Source organism: Erythrolamprus reginae, chromosome 6, assembly GCF_031021105.1.
Source record: "Erythrolamprus reginae isolate rEryReg1 chromosome 6, rEryReg1.hap1, whole genome shotgun sequence".
Taxonomy (NCBI): domain Eukaryota; kingdom Metazoa; phylum Chordata; class Lepidosauria; order Squamata; family Dipsadidae; genus Erythrolamprus; species Erythrolamprus reginae.
Window position 1 is genome coordinate 98129676 of NC_091955.1, and position 20290 is coordinate 98149965.

Sequence of the window (20290 nt, forward strand, 5' to 3'; positions counted from 1 at the left end):
TCTCCTTGGGTGCCAAAAGAGCATGCGTGCACGCTATCACGCATGCGCGAGTGCCCACACCCATAATTCAGTGTCCCAGGAGAGCGAAAACAGCTTCCGCCGGCCCCTGGAAGCCCTCCGGAGGCCGGAAATTGTCTGTTTCCAAACTTCTGGTGGGCTCAATAGGCTCATGTTTCACCCTCCCCAGGCTTCAAGAGCTTCTCTGGAGCCAGGGGAGGGAAAATGCTCTCTCCCACCCCCCCTGGAGGCTCTCTGGAAACAAAAATCCCCTCCCACAGCCTCTGTGAGAGCCAAAAATCAGCTGGCTGGCACACACATGCACGTTGGAGCTGAGCTAGGGCAACAGCTTGAGGGCCAGCAGATATGGCTCCACGTGCCCCCTGTGCCCCCTGTGCCATAGGTTCGCCATCCCTGGGCTAGGCCGTAGCTTTAGCACAGGTGTGTTCACCTACATTCTGCAATGGCGCCCGTTGCTTTGGGCAAAGAGAAGAGTGCGGAGGGAGCGATCCCTAAAGCCGGCTGTGGGGGAGGGGACCAGAAGGGAGAGAAGGAGCCGATCCACCGGTCTGGGCGGGAAAAGGAGGCACGCAGAATTCTACGCCTTGGCTGTTTCCAGAGCTCCTGGCTGGGTCTGCGGATACCCCCAGTTGTGTCCCCACCACCTTGCCATACCTGTCCTGGCCAAGAGGTGGACACAGTACTCGTTATTCTGATTGTTGTTGGGCTCTCCTGGATTCCAGGACAGGTAGTCGATGCAGGATCTGTCTGACCATTCCCAGTTGCGTTGCTGGAATGACAAGGAATCCACATTAGCCCACGGAGGAAGAGGATTTGATTCTGCGGGGCTCAGATCACAGTGGAATGCTTTTCAAGACAGAGCAAATATATATCATCTCTCCTCCTCTCTCAATCTCTCAAACAGAATGTAGTTGGAAAGGACTTTGGAGGTCTTTTATTTCAACCCCCGGTTCGAGCAGGAGACCCTATGCCAGTGATGGTGAACCCTTTTTCCCTCAGGTGCCAAAAGGGTGTGTGTGCATGCTTTCACACATATGTGAATGCCCACACCCATAATTCAATGCCTGGGGAGGACAAAAACAGCTTCCTCTGCTCCCTGGAGGCCTTCTGGAGGCCAGAAACAGCCCATTTCCTCCCAACAACAGTAGGCTTGTGTTTCACCCTCTCCAGGCCCCCAAGGATTTCCTGAAGCCAGGAGAGGGTAAAAACGCCCTCCCCCATCCTCCCACAGGCTCCCTGGAAGCCAAAAACGCCCCCCAGAGCCTCTGTGTGAGCCAAATATCTGCTGCCCAGCACACCCATGCATGTTGGAGCTGAGTTAGGACAATAGCTCGTGTGCCAGCAGATAGGTTCACCATCACTGCCCTATACCATTCCTGAAAATGACTGTCCAGTCTCTTCTCAAAACGTCCAGTGATGAAACCCCCACAATTCTGAAGGCACGTCCTTCCACCGGTTAATTGTCCTCATTGTTAGGAACATTCTTGCATGTTGCTTCTCTCCTTGTTCAAGTTCCCATCCTTTGTTTTTTGCCTTCTGATGCACCCGCTCCTCTTCATGGCAACCCCTCAAATACTGGAATACTGCTGTCATGTACACACTACTCCCGTGATGGTGAACCTATGTTTCAAAATATCAAAAAGGAGGAGAGGTAGGAGGACACTTTTCGAGGAAGGACGGAACCTACAAAAAAAGGACTAAGGTCACCTTAATATTATGTATTTTAAAATTGTTGACTTTGTTTTATTGTTGTAAGCTGCCCTGAGTCTACGAGGAGGAGGGCGGCCTGCAAATTAAATTAAATTAAACAAACAAAGAAAGAAAGAGAAAGAGACCTACCTTCCGTCGATCAATCAGTCCAATCCAGACCTGAGTTTTCTTTGTGAGATAGTCAGTCAGTTACTCGGCCAAGTCGGCTGATTCTGCCATGCTGTGGATGGAGGCGAGGTGGCAACCTGGCTTGTGCTTCCTGCAGAACATCTGGAACAAGAATAGAAAAAGAGGTGCAGACTGATGTGGGAAAGAGCAGAGAGTTGATTCTGTTGACCCCCGAGGATGTCCTGGCCAGAGTCTGCAGCTCTTGAACAACTACTCATATGTGCATCTCTAACTAAATCATGAATGTATTCGCTGAACCTTAGTGGCACAAAGGTTAGAGTGCAGTAATGCAGGGCACTTCTGTGGACTATTGGCTGCCTGCAATGTGGCAGTTCAAATCCCACCAGGGTCAAGGTTGACTCATCCCTCCATCCTTCCAAGACTCTGTTAAACTACTTAGAGAGGGCTGGAAAGCACTATTAGGTGGCATATACTGTATTCTTTTTGTAGTATAAGGCGCACTAAAGACCCATCTTAGTTTTGGGGGAGGTTTTAGTTTTCATCTGGCCAGCGTCCTTAGTCTGGTCAGCTTCAGCACATTATTTTATCCCCTGGTTAGGGCTTTAAAAAAACTTTATTTGGAGAGAGTAACAATGAAAGAGCTTGCAAGCCAGTAAGAGCTGGGAACATCATTAGCACCTGGAAAGAAACAGTCGGAGCAAGTAGAGCAATGGAAAAAACACTGCAATGCATTAGGGTTTGGAAAACATTTTTTGCAGAGAGTAACAATGAAAGAGCTTGCAAGCCAGTAAGAGCTGGGGACATCGTTAGCATCTGGTTAGAGCTGGGGAAAAACTTATTGAGAGCAAATTAGAGCAATGAAAAAAGCCTGCAAAGACTTAGAGCTTGGAAAACATTCTTCGCAGAGAGTAACAATGAAAATGCCTGCAAGGTAAGAGCTGGGAAGATTGTTAGCACCTGGTTAGGGTTGGGGGGAAAAAGCTACATTCAGAGTATAAGATGCACCCAAATTATCTGCCTCTTTTACGGTGGAAAAACGTGTGTCTTATACTCTGAATAATATATTAAGTCTAAGTGCTGTTGCTATTGCTAATTTATTCATTGGTTACAATCTCAGATCCCCATCACTTCAAGATCAAGGTGGTCCCAGGCAGTATTGGGTTCCTGGGGGGGACGACAGTGGCCCCTCAGGAATCATGAAGCCTAAAAAACATGAAGCGAAACCCCACCAAGATCGGAGAAATCTCACACGCATGAGCTTCCTGGTGCAAGATTTGGTTCCTGTGCCTGGTCCCAAGATGTCTGAAGAAGGCAGCCAGAGTTGGGGGCAAACTCTCAGGAAGTCTATTGTCTAGATTTCATCTACCGGTTCTCCACCTGGGGGTCAGGACCCCTTGGCAGTGCAACGACCATTTCACAGGTGTTGCCTAAGACCATGGGAAAAGATCCATTTCCCCTGGTGTTAGGAACTAAAGCTTCTATTCTGGCACCTTGGAACCCAGGGGAAGAGCCTTCTCTGTGGTGGCCCCGACCCTCTGGAACCAACACCCCCCAGAGATTAGAATAGCCCCCACCCTTCTTGCCTTTCGTAAGCTTCTTAAAACCCACCTCTGTCGTCAGGCATGGGGGAATTAAGATAGTCTTTCCCCCTAGGCTTCCACAATTTATGTATGGTACGTTTGTATGTATGATTGGTTTTAAAATAAGGGTTTTTAGCTACTTTAGTATTGGATTGTCACAAGTTGTTTTTACCACTGTTGTTAGCTGCCCCAAGTCTACAGAGAGGGGCAGCATGCAAATCCAATAAAATGAAATGAAAATGAAATTATTATTATTATTTTACAATCCAACCAATTGGGCATTGCCATTCAGCTTACCGCTCTGCTGGGAGAACTGACCCTGGACTTATGGTCGGGGGTAACCACTAAAATCATGATCTTTACTGATTTTTCACCCACCCACCCAGGCAGTGAAGGGCTACCAACTTTTTTACTACCCCACTGTGGGTGTGGCTTATGCAGGACGCCCTACACTTTCTTTCAACATCTTTCAGTGCAAATTGGGTGCTCTGGGGTGGGGCTCCAGTTTTGCTACCCCACTGTGTTCTCTCCCCCCCCGTCCAGGCAGCAGCCCACCCCTGCATCCAGGCCTCCCTTGGTGGGTTTCCAGCCCAGCCAGAGGGGTCTTGGGGGCTCTGCAAGGGTCTGCCCAGACTTCTCCTCTGCCTGAACTGGGAAATTCACAAGCACACAGACACAAACGCTGCTAGTCGAGTCTTCGGAGAGGGGCGGGCATACAAATCTAATAAATAATAATAACAACAACAACCACAACAACCACCTCTGAGTCATTCCAGTTCTTTGGTTCCTCGAAGACCTTGTAGCAAAACCCATTCCTGGGGAGCCAATCACGAGGGCAACAGCCTTTGGATCCTGCGTGGGAAGAGAGGAAGCTCAGTGGGAAGGAGGAGGAAGAGGAGGAGATCTTCCTTCCCAGCCAGAATTGAATGGAATGGAATTGAATGGAATTGAGTTGAGTTGAGTTGCGTTGCGTTGCGTTTAGTTTAGTTTAGTTTAGTTCAGTTCAGTTCAATTCAGTTCAGTTCAATTCAATTTAATTCAATGTAATTCTATGCTGCCCAATCCTGTGGGACTCAGCGCAGCTTACAACAATAATTAATACAGTGCAATGTTACAATATTATAAAAGTCAAATATTACATATTAAAAATAAAACCCATTGTAAAAATCCAATCAAACTCACACACAAACCAATAAATCACCAATATGTTCGACCATCTCGAACTCACCACTTAGGCAGAGGGCCACCACCAGCAAGCCGAGGCTCCCAAAGATGAATCTCCCCATGGTCTTCTTTTCCTGCAGAGGGGCAAATTGGGAGGGGAAATGAGAGCTGCTCATGAAAGGGGAGCCCCACATCCAATCTGCCCCCCCCCCAGGCTGAGAACCCCAGATTTTGTCTTGCAGGTTTGCAGTCGCTCAGGTGTTTCTCCCCTCGTGGTCAGGCAATGGCTTGGATGGGAGCCCAGTGGCTCTGCCCAATGGCCGGGGTGGGGATGGGTTTCCTGAGGAATTCTCTCGCAGGAAGACCTCTCTCAGAGAAGAAGAAGTCCCCCTATTCTGCAAAGCTCCAGATGGCAAGAGAAGAAGCCACGGGTGGGAACCAATCAAGGAGAGAAGCAACCTGGAACTTGGCAAGAAACAGACCCAACGGGCCTCCCGGAAGTCAGAAACGAACTTCTGGTAAGTCTGTTTTTGTCCTCCATGGACTCCAGGAAAGCCTCCTGAAACCTGGAGTGGGCAAAAAACAGACTCAATGGGCCTACTGGAAGTCCTGAGGCTTCCATGAGGCATGCGTACATCCATGGGGAGGGGGCAGCGTGGGGGGGGGGTTGTGCACGCATGCAAAGGGGGAGGGCATTGCATTGTGGGTGTGGGCATGTGAACACACCCTATTGCACATTGCTTGGCATGATTAGGAAGGGAATCAAAAACAGGTCAGCAAGTGTTGTCTTTCCTCTGTAAAAATTGATGGTGAGGCCACACTTGGAGTCCTGTGTACAGTTCTGGTCACCTCAAGAAGGAGAGAAAAGGTGCAAAAAAGGGGCAAGAAGTATGATCAAGGCAATGGAGCCCCTCCCTTATGAAACCAGGTTGCAAGGCCTTGGTCTCTTCAGCCTTGAAAGATGGCGTTTAAAGAGGGGACTTGATGGAAGGGTATAAAATCCTGCATGGGATTGAAAAAGGTGGATAGAGAAAAATCCTTTTCTCTCTCACACAATACTAGGACAAGGGGGCCCTCTCTAAAGTTCAGAGGGAAGAAAGTGAGGACAAATCAAGGGAAATATTTCTTCCCCCAGAGGGTCCTTGGTTGATGGGATTCCCTTCCAGAAGAGGTCGTGACAGCTGTCAGCCTGGAGAGCTTCAAGGCAGGATGAGACAGATTCATGGATGCCAAGTGTATCCATGGTGGTGATTGAAACGGATGTCAATGTGCCGCCTCTATGTGGGTTGAGGCAGGCAGGATTCCCTCGGGTCCCATTTGTTGGGGGTCCAGGGTAAGGGAGGGTCTTGCCTTCTCTTTCTGCTCAAGATACCCATGGACAATTGGGGGGCCAGTGTGGGACACCGAATGCTGGACTCGAGGGGCTTTGGCCTGATTCAGCAGGGCTCCTCTTAGGTTCTTATATTTGCCCTTTTGGCACTCAAGCAAAGAAAGGGTCACCAACACTGAGTTTCGCTTTCAGTTTAATGGGATTTGTGTCCTGCCCCTCTTTGAGAACTCAAGGCGGCTCACAGCATATAGAAAAAGTAATAATAAACAATCCAATTACTAATACATTTAAAAAACAATCCTCACAATTCTGATTTTAAAAACTTCCATCAACAATTCATTCGACAATCATACAAGAAACATTCATTGGTCAGGGGGAAGATTTAAAAATACCAGGCCTGGCAACAAAGATGAGTTTTTAAACTTTTTCAGAAGGCGAGAAGGGTGGGGGCAGTGCAAACCTCTGGGGGGAGCTGATTCCAGAGGGCCGGCCCCCCCACAGAGAAGGCTCTTTCCCTAGGTCCCCCCAGCCAACATTGTTTGGTCAAAGGGACCCTAAGGAGGCCTACTTGTGGGACCTCACTGGTTGCTGTGATTCATGCGGCAGATGGCAGTCTCGGAGATATTCTGGTCCTATGCCATGAGGGGCTTTATAGGTCATAACCAACACTTTGAATTGTGTCCAGAAACAGATCGGCAGCCAATGCAGTCCGCCTTTCGCAAGCTCCTTAAAACCCACCTCTATCATCAGGCATGGGGGAATTGAAATTTATCTCCCCCCTAGGCTTATAGAATTTATACATGGTGTGCTTGTATGTATGAGTGGTTTTTTAAATTGGGGTTTTTAATATTAGATTTGTTTACATTGTCTTTTTATTTTGTTGTTAGCCGCCCCGAGTCTTGGGAGAGGGGTGGCATACTAATCTAATAAATAGATAGATAGATAGATAGATAGATAGATAGATAGATAGATAGATAGATAGATAGATAGATAGATAGATAGACAGACAGACAGACAGACAGACAGACAGACAGACAGACAGACAGACAGACAGACAGACAAATAGACAAATAGACAAATAGACAAATAGATAAACAAACAAACAAATAAATAAATAAATAAATAAATAAATAAATAATAAATAAATTTTAAAAAATGGCCATGCCTTGGAAGGCCCAATATTTATTTATTAGATTTGTATGCCGCCCCTTTCCGTAGACTCACAAAGCTGCATTTTGGATGATCTGAAGTTTCCGAACACTCTTCAAAGGTAGCCCCACATAGAGAGCATGGTATAGGTTTTCCTGGTAAAGGGGGCTGGACTAGAAGACCTCCAAGGTCCCTGCCCCTCTCTTATTCTGCATTCTCTTATTCTCTCCCAGAGATTCCCAAGAGAGCTTGCACTCTCCGCCATAGAGACCCTCCTCCAGATTTCCTACAGGGACCTGGGATCAGGGACCCAGTGCCCCCCCAGGTGGGAGAGCAACACTCACCTGTCCCTTAGGATGTCTCAGTCCAACTCTGGGTCCTTGTCTGCAGTGCTGAAGCCCAGATCAACGCCTCGAGATTGGAGGTTGGAGCAGGATGGTCTTTCTCTGTGCATAAAGAGGACATATAAAGATTTTCCCCGATCACGTCTATTATATCCGCAGGCCACGTAATCCACAAACTGAATACCAGGGTGTCAACACCTTCTTTTCCCATTATGCCTTAAAGGTCTGCAGCTATTAAGAATGTAGAGAGATGTGTACATAGGTTGGCCAAAAGTTTTCATAATATAACTGTCATTTCAGCCGGTTCATAACGTTCTATCTGCTTAATTTAGTAATATTTTAGCAATATTTGCAAGGCTGTGGTTTGACTTTTTCCTGCCTCCACCTTTTCTCCATTCAGTTGAGACATCCATTGTGTCAGTTAGGATTATTCATATAGAGATTTATTTATTTATCTATTTGTTTATCTATTTATCTGTTTATCTATTGATCTATTGATCGATCTATTTATTTATTCATTCATTCATTTGTTTGTTTGTTTATTTATTTTATTTGTATGCTGCCCACTCCCAAGAGACTCAGGGTGGCTTACAATAAAAATAAAAACAGTATAAAACGATTAAAATACAACAATTAATAATAATTAATATATTATGTTGTTAATAAAGACTTTTGCTTTTATTCTCTTGTCTGGGGAATTTTTCTAACAACCACAAGTGGTAATATGTTCCAGATTTGTGGCTGCAGCTCCAACATTTGAGGGATAAATGTAGAAATATTTAAGGGCCGTGCATAGGTGCACCAGTTTGCCTTCCGTCCCCTGTCCTAGTCTTCTCTTTTACTAGTATCATGTATATAAATATTATTATATCTTTGTATACCACCAATACATACATGACAATCTCACTGGGGGCTAATGCCATCTATAAAACATTTAGAGACAGGGTGGCACAGTGGTTAGAGTGCAGCGCTGCAGGGAACTTCAGCTAACTGCTAGCTGTCCTGTAGGTCAGCAGTTCAAATCTCCCCACTGGCTCCAGGAGCACTCAGCCTTCCAACCTCGCCAGGTGGGTCAAATGAGGACCCGGATTGCTGGGGACAAATATGCTGATTCTGTAAAAACACCATGAAGTGGCATATAAGTCTAAATGCTGTGGCTATTTTATAGAGGTTTTCTTTGTAGGCTGCCACTATCATGGGTTTATAATTCCTTTCCCATAGATGATCCCACTCTTCTAACTCTATATGGCGACCAAAGTTTCTGAACCCCTTGATCCTAATGAAATTTTGTCCAGTTCCAATTGTTTCACATAAATGCCACATTGTTCTTGATCTTTTCTGAACCCTGTTTTAATTTGTAGGTAGGGTCCTGACAAGGATCAGCAGATGTTGGTAGGCATTGCGCATGAATCCCATCAACCGGTGAGATCCCACAGAGTTGGTCTCCTTAGGGTCCCATCGGCCAAACAATGTCGGCTGTCGGGACCTAGGGGAAGAGACTTCTCTGTGGGGGCCCCAGCCCTCTGGAATCAACTCCCCCTGGAGATTCGCACTGCCCCCACCCTCCTTCTCTTCCAAAAGAGTTTAAAAACTCATCTCTGCCACCAGGCCTGGGGTTATTAGAGCTTCCCCCTGGTCAATGAATGTTTCCTAGTATGACTGTTGTACGAATTGTTAAGTGAAGTTTCCTGAATGCCATCCCTCTGCTAAACAAATAATTCCCTCAACACTGTCAGACTTTTTACTAAATCTGCACTTCTATTCTACTAGTTTTCCTCATCATTCCTATCATCCTTTTCCTCTTACTTAGGACTGTATGACTGTAACTTGTTGCTTGTATCCTAAGATTTTTTTATTAATATTGATTGTTTCTTCATTGCTTATTTGACCCCTATGACAATCATTAAGTGTTTCACTTCAGGATTCTTGACAAATGTCTCTTTTCTTTTATGTACTCTGAGAGCATCTGCACCGAGACAAATTCCTTGTGTGTCCAATCACACTTGGCCAATAAGGAATTCTATTCTATTCTATTCTATTCTAAAATTAGAATTTTTTAATGATTGTTTATGTTATTAATTGGATTGTTTTTCTACTGTTCTATTATGTGTTGTGAGCCGCCCCAAGTCCTCGGAGAGGAGCTGCATACAAATCCAATAAAAATAAAAATAAATGAAAAATAAATCCTCTGCAAGGTCACCCAAGCATGAACAGCTTCCCACCTATTCCAGCTTTTTGGTGCCGAGCAAGGGTGGATTGCACGTATGGCTGCTAGCGGTGTGCCTCCCATAGAGCTCTGCGACCCCGGCACACGCCCATGCGCGGAAGCAAAAAGATAAGTGAAAATCACAGGACTCTCCTTTGTGCACATGTCCTCATGTGAGATTTGCACACAAGCCAAATCTCATGCCGATGTGCATGTTTGCTACTGGGATGGTGCCCCATCCCCATCATTCCGGTAGCAGCCCAATACTGGTGCTGAGATGCCTCAGATTCTCAATCCTCAAATTAAAATGAGGGTCGACATGCAAGAAAGCACCAAAGCATGGATGCATGGTATGTCAGTATGTATGTCTGGTTTTTATAATAAGGGTCTTTAGTTGTTTTAGTATTGGATTGTTACATGCTGTTTTTATCATTGTTGTTAGCTGCCCCGAGTCCACGGAGAGGGGCGGCATACAAATCCAATCAATAAAATAAATAAATAAATAGAAACATAGAAACATAGAAATCTGACGGCAGAAAAAGACCTCATGGTCCATCTAGTCTGCCCTTATACTATTTCCTGTATTTTATCTTAGGATGGATATATGTTTATCCCAGGCATGTTTAAATTCAGTTACTGTGGATTTATCTACCACGTCTGCTGGAAGTTTGTTCCAAGGATCTACTTCTCTTTCAGTGAAATAATATTTTCTCATGTTGCTTTTGATCTTTCCCCCAACTAACTTCAGATTGTGTCCCCTTGTTCTTGTGTTCACTTTCCTATTAAAAACACTTCCCTCCTGGACCTTATTTAACCTTTTAATATATTTAAATGTTTCGATCATGTCCCCCCTTTTCCTTCTGTCCTCCAATGGATGGCTCTTCTGAAGAAAAACACCCCCCCCCCCATTTAAGGCCAGTCCTTGCCATGAAAAAGTCTTGGGTTCTCAAGAATCCAAAATGATCAAGGCCATTTATGCAAGACGGAGTTTATTTGACCTTCCGGCCCACCAGGAAGAGCAAAATCAGATCCAAGCTACAGAAAGCGAGCCAAGGATTGGGGAAGAGAGGTTTTGGCAGGGCTTGGTTGCTTTTCCAGGTTTCACTGGGTGTTTCCCTCCCCCTGGAGCAGGGAACGAGCCCCTGGCACTACTTGGAGCACTGGCAGAGGGAAGCACGCTCGAAGTCGCAGGGATGGTCATTCCACTTCATATAATCTGGGCAGAAAAAGAGAAAGTAGTGAGTAGTGAGTCCCTCAGAATCCCTGAACAGTATTGCAGGTTAGGTTAGCCCCCCTGAATCTCTGCAGAAAGGCAGCATCGGAATTGAAATAACAAACAAACAAAAAAACAATATTGCTGATTATTGCAACGATATGGAAAACCTATCTTGTCAATAAAAAGCACCTCATTATTCTGCCTTGTTTAAGTCTAAAAGTTATACTCACTGTGTATCTGGGGAAAAGAATAAAATGTGGATTAGCTACCCATCTCTATAAGAATATGGAATGCCCTCTGTGGATATGATAGGATCAAGCCTAGGCACCTGGATTAGTTTAAGGAAATAATTATCCATTTAAGCTTCCATTTACCTAAGGTAATTAAAACCCTTTTGTCTGTCTAAGGTAGAAAACTAATTAGATACTCTTCTCTTCATTTTATGCCATCCTACCATGGCAGGATTTCCTTTGTATACTATGTGTTATTAACCATTAAGTAGAGAAGTAATACTTTATAATTATATGCACAAGAACTTGTTATAAATAATAAACTGACAAGTCCAGAGGCAGAGCTTTAAATCATGAAGCTGCTCGCTCTGAGAGATTTCTTGGCTCGGACAAGCTTTGCTTGAGAAATCATGTCTCCATGGCTGTGATTTCTACAGGTATGAAGATACCACAGGTGGAGAACATCATGTGCTAAAATGGTCTTACCTAGCCATCAACTCAGGCCAAGGCAACCAGAATTTTCTGTCAAGCTGTGCTCTGCCATAGTTGCACTTCTAGCACGCTGGCTGAAAATTATTAAGCTTTCATCAGTCCCTATTGATTTCATCAGAGTATTAAAATCCCCATTGACGAAATGCTTGTTTTTATATAATGCTGCTCAATTTAGTCAACTTAGTGACTAAATTTATTTATTTATTTTATTTTATTTATTTTATTTAGTTATTTTGTCCAATACTCAATGAGGGTTTTAGTGGGTATGTATCTATATACACATAGTAAAATACATGATGAAGGTTATAGAGGAGATACTCATAGTAAAATATATCTATGAAAGAATAGAAAAGAAGGTATAGTAATAGAACATATCAATGAAAGAATAGAAGAAGAGATATAGGAATAGAAGAAAGGGATAGGAGATATAGGAGAGCAATAGGACAGGGGACGGAAGGCACTCGAAGGCACTTGTACTCGCCCCTTACTGATGTCTTAGGAATCTGGATAGGTCAACCGTAGATAATCTCAGGGTAAATTGTTGGGGGTTTGGGGATGACACTATGGAGTCCGGTAATGAGTTCCACGCTTCGACAACTCAGTTACTGAAGTCATATTTTTTACAGTCAAGTTTGGAGCGGTTAATATTAAGTTTAAATCTGTTGTGTGCTCTTGTGTTGTTGTGATTGAAGCTGAAGTAGTCACCAACAGGCAGGACGTTGCAGCATATGATCTTGTGGGCAATACTTAGATCTTGTTTAAGGTGTTTAATTGAGCAGCATTATATAAAAGCAAACATTTCTTCAATGGGGATTTTAATACTCTGATGAAGTCAGTAGGGACTGATGAAAGCTTAATAATTTTTAGGAGTTTTAAATAAATTTTAAACATTTTGGAGATTGTGATGGCTATAGCCTCTTCATTTATACCGATACCGATACCTATACCACCTATACATATACATACCTATATATAAGCAAGGAATGAAACAACAAAAAGATAAATCTCATGTGACCATAATGGCCTTTAAGAAGTAAGTTAAGATAAAGAGGTTTTGAAGAAATAGTGAGTTCCATTTTTGTTTATCCCATGGGTGTTTTGTGTTCGATTGACTGCACAGAAGGTTGGGCTGTGAGAGCTTAGAATCTAAGGAGGTCAACGAAGGTCCTCAGTTGCTCACTGCTGGGCATCCCAAGATGGTTGAAATAAGTCTTCATGGTTGAAAGCGCATCATCCACCCCACCCCCCTCCAGCTTGGTTTACCTGTGCTGGCCAAGATCTCTACACAGTATTCATTCCCCTTCAGGTTGTTGGGTTCTCCTGCCGCCCAAGCTAGGTAGTCAGTGCTGGATCTGTCTGTCCAATCCCAGACACGGTCTTGTAATGGAAGGGAGGCCACGTTAACCTAGGAAGAGACTCTGGCTTTGGTCAAGGAAAGAACAGACGGCAGGTTTCGAGGGGCAGATCATAGAGAAACCCCTCCCTCTTTTTCTCCACCCAGCTTAGTTGACCTGGAACAACTAGCCAGGGTTGAACTTGGGGAATGCCTCTGATACTTCAGCTGGACAGTAGCTATGCATTTCCTTGACAAATTATCTCCGAGACCGCCTTCTGCCGCACAAATCCCAGCGTCTGCTGAGGTCCCACAGAGATGGTCTTCTTAGGGTCCTGTCAACCAGACAATGTCGGCTGGTGGGGCCTAGGGGAAGAGCCTTCTCTGTGGGGGGCCCCACCCTCTGGAACCAGCTCCCTACAGAGATTCACACTTCCCCCACCCTCCTTGCTTTCCAAAAAAGTTTGAAAACTCATCTTTGCTGCCAGGACTGGGGCCATTAGATCTCTCCCCCCCCCCCCGACCAATGAATGTCTTTAGAATGACCTATTGATTGAGTGAATGACAATTGAATGTTTTTAAGTTTTTAGGATGTTTTTAAGTCTTTTAACTGTTATTAATTCAATCAAATTGTTTTATTATGTATTCTATGTTTGTTGCGAGTCCATAGAGAGGGGCAGCATACAAACTAACAAGCTAACAAGCTAACAAACTAACAAACTAACAAACTAACAAACTAACAAACTAACAAACTAACAAACTAACAAACTAACAAACTAACAAACTAACAAACTAACAAACTAACAAACTAACAAACTAACAAACTAACAAACTAACAAACTAACAAACTAACAAACTAACAAACTAACAAACTAACAAACTAACAAACTAACAAACTAACAAACTAACAAACTAACAAACTAACAAACTAACAAACTAACAAACTAACAAACTAACAAACTAACAAACTAACAAACTAACAAACTAACAAACTAACTAACAAACTAACAAACTAACAAACTAACTAACTAACTAACTAACTAACTAACAAACAAACAAACTAACAAACTAACAAACTAACAAACTAACAAACTAACAAACAAACAAACAAACTAACAAACTAACAAACTAACAAACTAACAAACTAACAAACTAACAAACTAACAAACTAACAAACTAACAAACTAACAAACAAACAAACTAACAAACTAACAAACTAACAAACTAACAAACTAACAAACAAACAAACTAACAAACTAACAAACTAACAAACTAACAAACTAACAAACTAACAAACTAACAAACTAACAAACTAACAAACTAACTAACAAACTAACAAATTAACAAACTAACTAACTAACTAACTAACTAACTAACTAACAAACAAACAAACTAACAAACTAACAAACTAACAAACTAACAAACTAACAAACAAACAAACAAACTAACAAACTAACAAACTAACAAACTAACAAACTAACAAACTAACAAACTAACAAACTAACAAACTAACAAACTAACAAACTAACAAACTAACAAACTAACAAACTAACAAACTAACAAACTAACAAACTAACAAACTAACAAACTAACAAACTAACAAACTAACAAATTAATAATGGATACATACATACATACATACATACATACATACATACATACATACATACATACAAAGGACCTACTTTCTGTGCATCAGTCAGTCCGATCCAGACATTTCCCCCCTTTGTGATATAGTCAGAGATGTATTGGGCCAAGTCCCCTGATTCTTCCTCGCTGTGGATGGAGGCGAGGTTACAGCCTGGCTTCAACATTCTGCAGGACACCTGGGAGAGAGCAACAACAGAGAAAGGCGCTTATTCATCAGAAAGAACAGAACAGAATAACGGAGTTGGAAGGTGTTTTGCCTGGCATGACAGCTGAGCAGTAATTAAAGACAAAATCAAACACACAGACTGGCGTTTTCCAAAACACCAAAATATACTGCCTCAACAAATTGGCTGAGGGCCACAATTGCAGCAAAAGAATGTCTGTTTATTGCCAAAAATTCTGGGTTATCTTCAAGGCTGATAATGAATGTCTCAACCCCCCCACCCAAGGTTTGTAAATAATGTCTCCAAACTGGGCTGAAGCAAAGGTGCTCACTCCTTTTCCCAAGAGCTACAGTCTTTCAGAAGTCAATTGTCCAAAGGCTGGGGTTCTCTAAGGAAGCAGGGATGTTGGTTTACAGAAATACTCTGGATCTGTTTCTTTTTCTCTCTTAAATCACAAACGATAAATCCTGCAAAGAACACGCCCACAAAACCTCCCCTTTTATGCCGGCTGCCGAATTCCCTCTCACTCTCAGCTGTGGTCAAGATCTCCTCCTGCATCTGTGCAACTGTTCCTCTCTCCCCCTAATCCTTCTCACAGGATTGGATCATCAATCACCCCCTTCTCATCCGACCCAGACGAGGCCCTAGCTGGGGGTTCCACAGGCAATGCAGGGGCCTCCACCTCTATCTCCCCAGCACCTTCAGCTTCCAACTCTCCTTCTCCCTCACTGTCTGAATCCTCTGATAGGCACACAGGTCTCCAATACTGGAATCGGCTCATCTGGCTCAAAATCTGTTACCAGAGGAGCTGGCCATGAGCCCAGAAAGGACCTTGGAGGTCTTCTAGTCCAATCCCCTGTTTGGAGCAGGAGACCATTCCCAACAAATGGCTGTCCAATCTCTTCTTCAAAGGCTCCAGTGATTCATTGTTCTCAACTTCTGCTTAATTCTTCTCTCCTTGCTTAGTTTTCACCCATTGCTTCTTTCCTTTTGGTGCTTTGGAGAATAGGTTGACCTCATCCTTTTTCTTTGGGGTGGGGGGGGCAGCCTTTCAAATATTGGAACATTAGTTCTTCCTTTCAGAAAACTAGACATGCCCAATTCCTGCAACTGTTCTTTATAGGTTTTAGGCACCAGGACCCTAATCGTCTCTTGGTTCCTCTTTTCTGTACTCTGTCCAGAGTTGTGTTGGGGTGAGTGGGTGAGTGGGTGGGTTGGTGTGGATGTTTGTGCATGAGAGAAAACAATAAATAGTATAGGAAATAGCATAAGGGCAGACTAGATGGACCATGAGGTCTTTTTCTGCCGTCAGTCTTCTATGTTTCTATGTTTCTAATAGGCATCTGATTGCATGATCCTAGCCACTTCAATCCGTTGACCATCATGGATGCTTTTCTGCAGCTCCTTACTTAAAATGACTTAAAATTCAGGATTCATTGTTTAAAATCTGAGATCTTCATCACTTCAGAATAAAAGAAGTCTGAAGTTGCCAGTGACACATCTTGTCTACAAGACAGCCACTCAACCCTGAAGTTTGATATTGCCCAACAGATAGTGGCAGTGAAGGGCTGCCAGATGTTTTACTACCACACTGTGGGCATGGCTTATGCATTTTCTTTCAACATCTTTCAGTGCAAATCCGGTGCTCTGGGGTGGAGCTCCATATTTGCTACCCCACTGCGTCTCCCCCCCCCCAATCCAGGCAGCAGCCCACCCCTGGATACTGGTCATGAAAGCTTAAACTGGTATATCATGTATAAAATACTTGCATTTCAGATTATTCTAAAATCATGTTTGTCAGCAATCCTCACTGGTCTGACAGCCAATGAGAGAAATACTGTATTTGAAACAGAGTATATGTGGCAGTGGTGGTTGTTCAGTCAATAACACAAACCAACATATAGTAAAGGTATTATTTACAAGATACACAATATCATTAATATTACACTGTAACTATGATATAATACATAATACATAACACATAATACACACAGAGCAATATCATTTAACACATAGCAATACCTGTTAGCACATAGCAACTACATTAGATCAATTAGCATACAGCAATATAATATATTCCCTTATTCGCACACAGCAAATATAATATATTCTCTTATCCGCACACACCATATACATATACCCTTTAGCACACAGCGATATAGTATATTCTCCTATTAGCACACAGCATATACCTTCACAGCTTTAGCACACAGCAAGTACATATAGAATAGAATAGAATAGAATAGAATAGAATAGAATAGAATTTTTATTGGCCAAGTGTGATTGGACACACAAGGAATTTGTCTTGGTGCATATGCTCTCAGCGTACGTAAAATAAAATATACATTTGTCAAGAATCATGTGGTACAACACTTAATGATTGTCATAGGGGTCAAATAAGCAATGAAGAAGCAATATTAATAAGAATCTTAGGATATAAGCAACAAGTTACAGTCATACAGTCAACATGGGAGGAAATGGGTGAAAGGAATGATGAGAAAAACTAGTAGAATAGAAGTGCAGATTTAGTATATTATTTAGCATTAGCACACAGCTTCTTCTCTTATATTAATAGCAAACAGCAAAACGTAGCACACAACTATATAACACGTTCTCTTATTAGCACACAACAAAGAGCATCAATACTAACCAGCACATATAACACCAACAACCAACCATACAATGTCATGCAATACAAAGCCTCAGCTTCGTCTGCTGGCAGCTTTTTTTTTAAAGCCTTAATGTTTTGGATTCTCCTAATGGGCTTGCACGCATTATTGGCTTTTCCATTGATTCCTATGGGAAAGATTGTTTCATCTTACGAACTTTTCACCTTACGAACCTCCTCCTGGAACCAATTAAGTTCATAAGACAAGGTATTACTGTATTTTCTCCTAACATACATTGCTGGTTTATCTTCATATATTGAAAACCCAACCATTCCAGTACGTGGTACTGACAATGTTCTTTGCTACGTTTTCACCCACCCGTGCTAGTAGCCTCCCACTTCACCCCAGCCAGAGTGGGAGCTTGGGAGCTATGCAAGGCGCTGGCTAGACTCCTCCTATGCCTGGGGGAGGAAATTCACAGACACACAACACTTCTAACCTCTGCATCTTTCCAGGTCTTGGCCTCATCAGTGACCTTGTAGCAAAACTCATTCATTGGCAGCCAACCATCGGGACAACAACAGCCTTTCACTCCTGTGTGGGAAGAGAGAAATTGCAATCAGAGGATGACCAGGAGAAAAGGGGGAGGAGGAGGAGGAGGAGGAGGAGGAGGAGGAGGAGGAGGAGGAGGAGGAAAGCTGGGTCTTGAGAACATTCTTGGCCTGTTGGGTTGCAAACATCTTTCATGGCAGTAAATTGAAACTGATTTGCGCTACAGATGCAACAGCTGCTTGCACAAACTTCCACATTTGGCTGTTGTTGATTAGTGGCTAAGTCATATCTCGCTCTTCACAACCTGATGGACAATAGCATGTCATCCACCCATCGTCCATTACCCCAGATGATTTTGCCCAAACTCATGTTCATTGCATTGATGACACTAGCTAACCCTCTCCTCCTCTGCTGTCCCCCTCTCCTTTTGCTTTCCATCTTTCCCAACATCCTTGGCGGCTTTTCCAAAGAGTCCTCTCTTCTCATTTGATGGCCAAAGAGGCTTCAGCTTCAGTATATGCCCTCTCAAAGAAATTTAGGGTTAACTTGGGTCAGGGGTAGGCCAAGTTGGCTCTTCTATGACATGTGGACTCCAACTCCCAGAATTCCTGAGCTTGCATGATTGGCTCAGGAATTCTGGGAGTTGAAGTCCACAAGTCATGGAAAAGCCATCTTTGCCTGCCCCTGGCTTAGGTTAATTTTCTTGAAATTGAAAGTCTTGTGAGAACCTTTCTGCTTTAGTTGTATCATTCAGGGAATTGTGTAAATGTGCTAAGCCAGAAATTCAGTTAGCAATAGCAATAGCATTTAGACTTATATACTGCTTCGTAGTGCTTTTACAACCCTCTCCAAGTGGCTTTACAGAATCAGCCTATTGTCCCCAACATTCTGGGTCCTCATTTGACTCCCCCGCTCAGAAGGACGGAAGGTTGAGTCAACCTTGAGCCAGTGGTGAGATTTGAACTGCTGAACTACAGCTAGCGGTTAGCCGAAGTAGCCTGAAGTGCTGCACTCTAACCACTGCGCCACCCCGCTTCTTTCAAGAACCAGGCTGCTGACGGGCAAAATATGGGAACCACAGGGTTCAGTTCTGGAAGATTTGTAACTGCTTAAGAGACTTCAGGAGAGATTATTGATGGGATCACTCCAATACAAGGAGTGGAAAGTACTAAACTTGTAATGATAAATGCATATATATTTTGGCAAGCTTTTAGCTATTTAGTTTATTATTGTGAATTTTAATAGTATTAAAGGGATTCAAATACAACAGGAAAGACCTTGCTTGCACTCACCACTTAGGGAGATGACCACAACCAACAAGCCGAAACTCACGAAAGAAAATTGCCCCATGGTTTTCCTCCCTTTCCTGCAGAGAGGAAAAATAACAACAACAATAGCCTTTAGCTTTTTTATATACAACTTCACACTCCATTGTGTTCAGTCCTATCCAAAGCGTTTTAATGGAGTCAGCTTATTTCCTCCCAAACAAACTGGCTCCTCATTTTACCAACCACGGAAAGACGGAAGGCTGAATTCAACCTTGAGCTGCTGGAGAGTCGATCTGCCAAATTGCAGTCAATCAGCAGAAGTAGCCTGCAATGACGCACTTTAGCCACTGCGAAAGAGGGGGAGCTACACTCATTGGAAAGCTCACTCAGATCCAGGTTCCAGCCCAGAGTTCAATAGTTTGTCCACAGTTTTAGCATTTAGACTTATATCCGGCTTCACAGTAGCCCCTCTAAGTGGGTTACAGAGAGTCAGCCTCTGGCCCCCAACAATCTGGCTCCTCATTTCACAGACCTTGGAAGGATGGAAGGCTGAGTCGACAGTCACTAATCCAGCTGGATCCCCCTTCTCTCACCATGGTCATGCCACACCATTGGTAGGTCCCACTGGACACCGCATTGCTATATAATCAGCAGGAGACTCTCTCTCTCTCTCACACGCACACTCTTTCCCTCTCTCTCTCCCAATGGATCCCTTGATCCTTGCCTGAACCCCTGCTGGAACCTGCAGCAACTTTAAAGAGGTCCCTTCAAATGGCAGCAAAGGGCTGCAAAAAATTTTACTACCACACGGTGGGTGTGGCTTATTTTGTGGGTGTGACTTGTCGGTCATGTGACTAGGTGAGAGTGGCTTAACAATCATGTGACAGGAGTAGCTTAAAGGTCATGTTACTGGCTTAAAGGTGGCCAGATTGAGGTCACTCACATCAAGGGTTAGGGTTAGGGTGCCTGGCCCCTCCTTGCCCCAAAGAGAGACAATTTCCCTCTGTATCTTCTATTACTGAATATCCAAAATATACTATTTAATTCTAGGTATGTATGCTATATGTGCACATGCATATTACACACAGGTACACAAAAATATACATTATCTACTATATCAACTGTATGTGTATGTACACACATGCA

General features: G+C 43.4%; 1 protein-coding gene and 1 pseudogene across 1 annotated transcript; both read right to left on the reverse strand.

The window, feature by feature from the left end:
• Window positions 1-595: 595 nt before the first annotated feature.
• On the reverse strand, window positions 596-4723 carry LOC139169176 (C-type lectin mannose-binding isoform-like; annotated as a pseudogene).
• A 5872-nt stretch (window positions 4724-10595) lies between these two features.
• LOC139168840 (C-type lectin lectoxin-Thr1-like) lies at window positions 10596-19241 on the reverse strand. The gene is made up of 5 exons (XM_070754580.1): window positions 19169-19241; window positions 17824-17918; window positions 14587-14727; window positions 12832-12973; window positions 10596-10846 (listed from the first exon to the last, which is right to left on the reverse strand). Exons 1-5 carry the CDS (start codon window positions 19224-19226, stop codon window positions 10779-10781), a joined length of 504 nt encoding a protein of 167 aa, XP_070610681.1. The 5' UTR covers window positions 19227-19241; the 3' UTR covers window positions 10596-10778.
• Between the last annotated feature and the right edge of the window lie 1049 nt (window positions 19242-20290).

Excerpts from the sequence above, each read along its gene's own strand:
- LOC139168840 (XM_070754580.1), bottom strand. The coding sequence starts at position 19,226 with ATGGGGCAATTTTCTTTCGTGAGTTTCGGCTTGTTGGTTGTGGTCATC. Across the intron at positions 14,728-17,823 it reads AGACCTGGAAAGATGCAGAG|GTGTCCTGCAGAATGTTGAA; the intron begins GTTAGAAGTGTT and ends GCTCTCTCCCAG. Across the intron at positions 12,974-14,586 it reads GACTGACTGATGCACAGAAA|GTTAACGTGGCCTCCCTTCC; the intron begins GTAGGTCCTTTG and ends GTCTCTTCCTAG.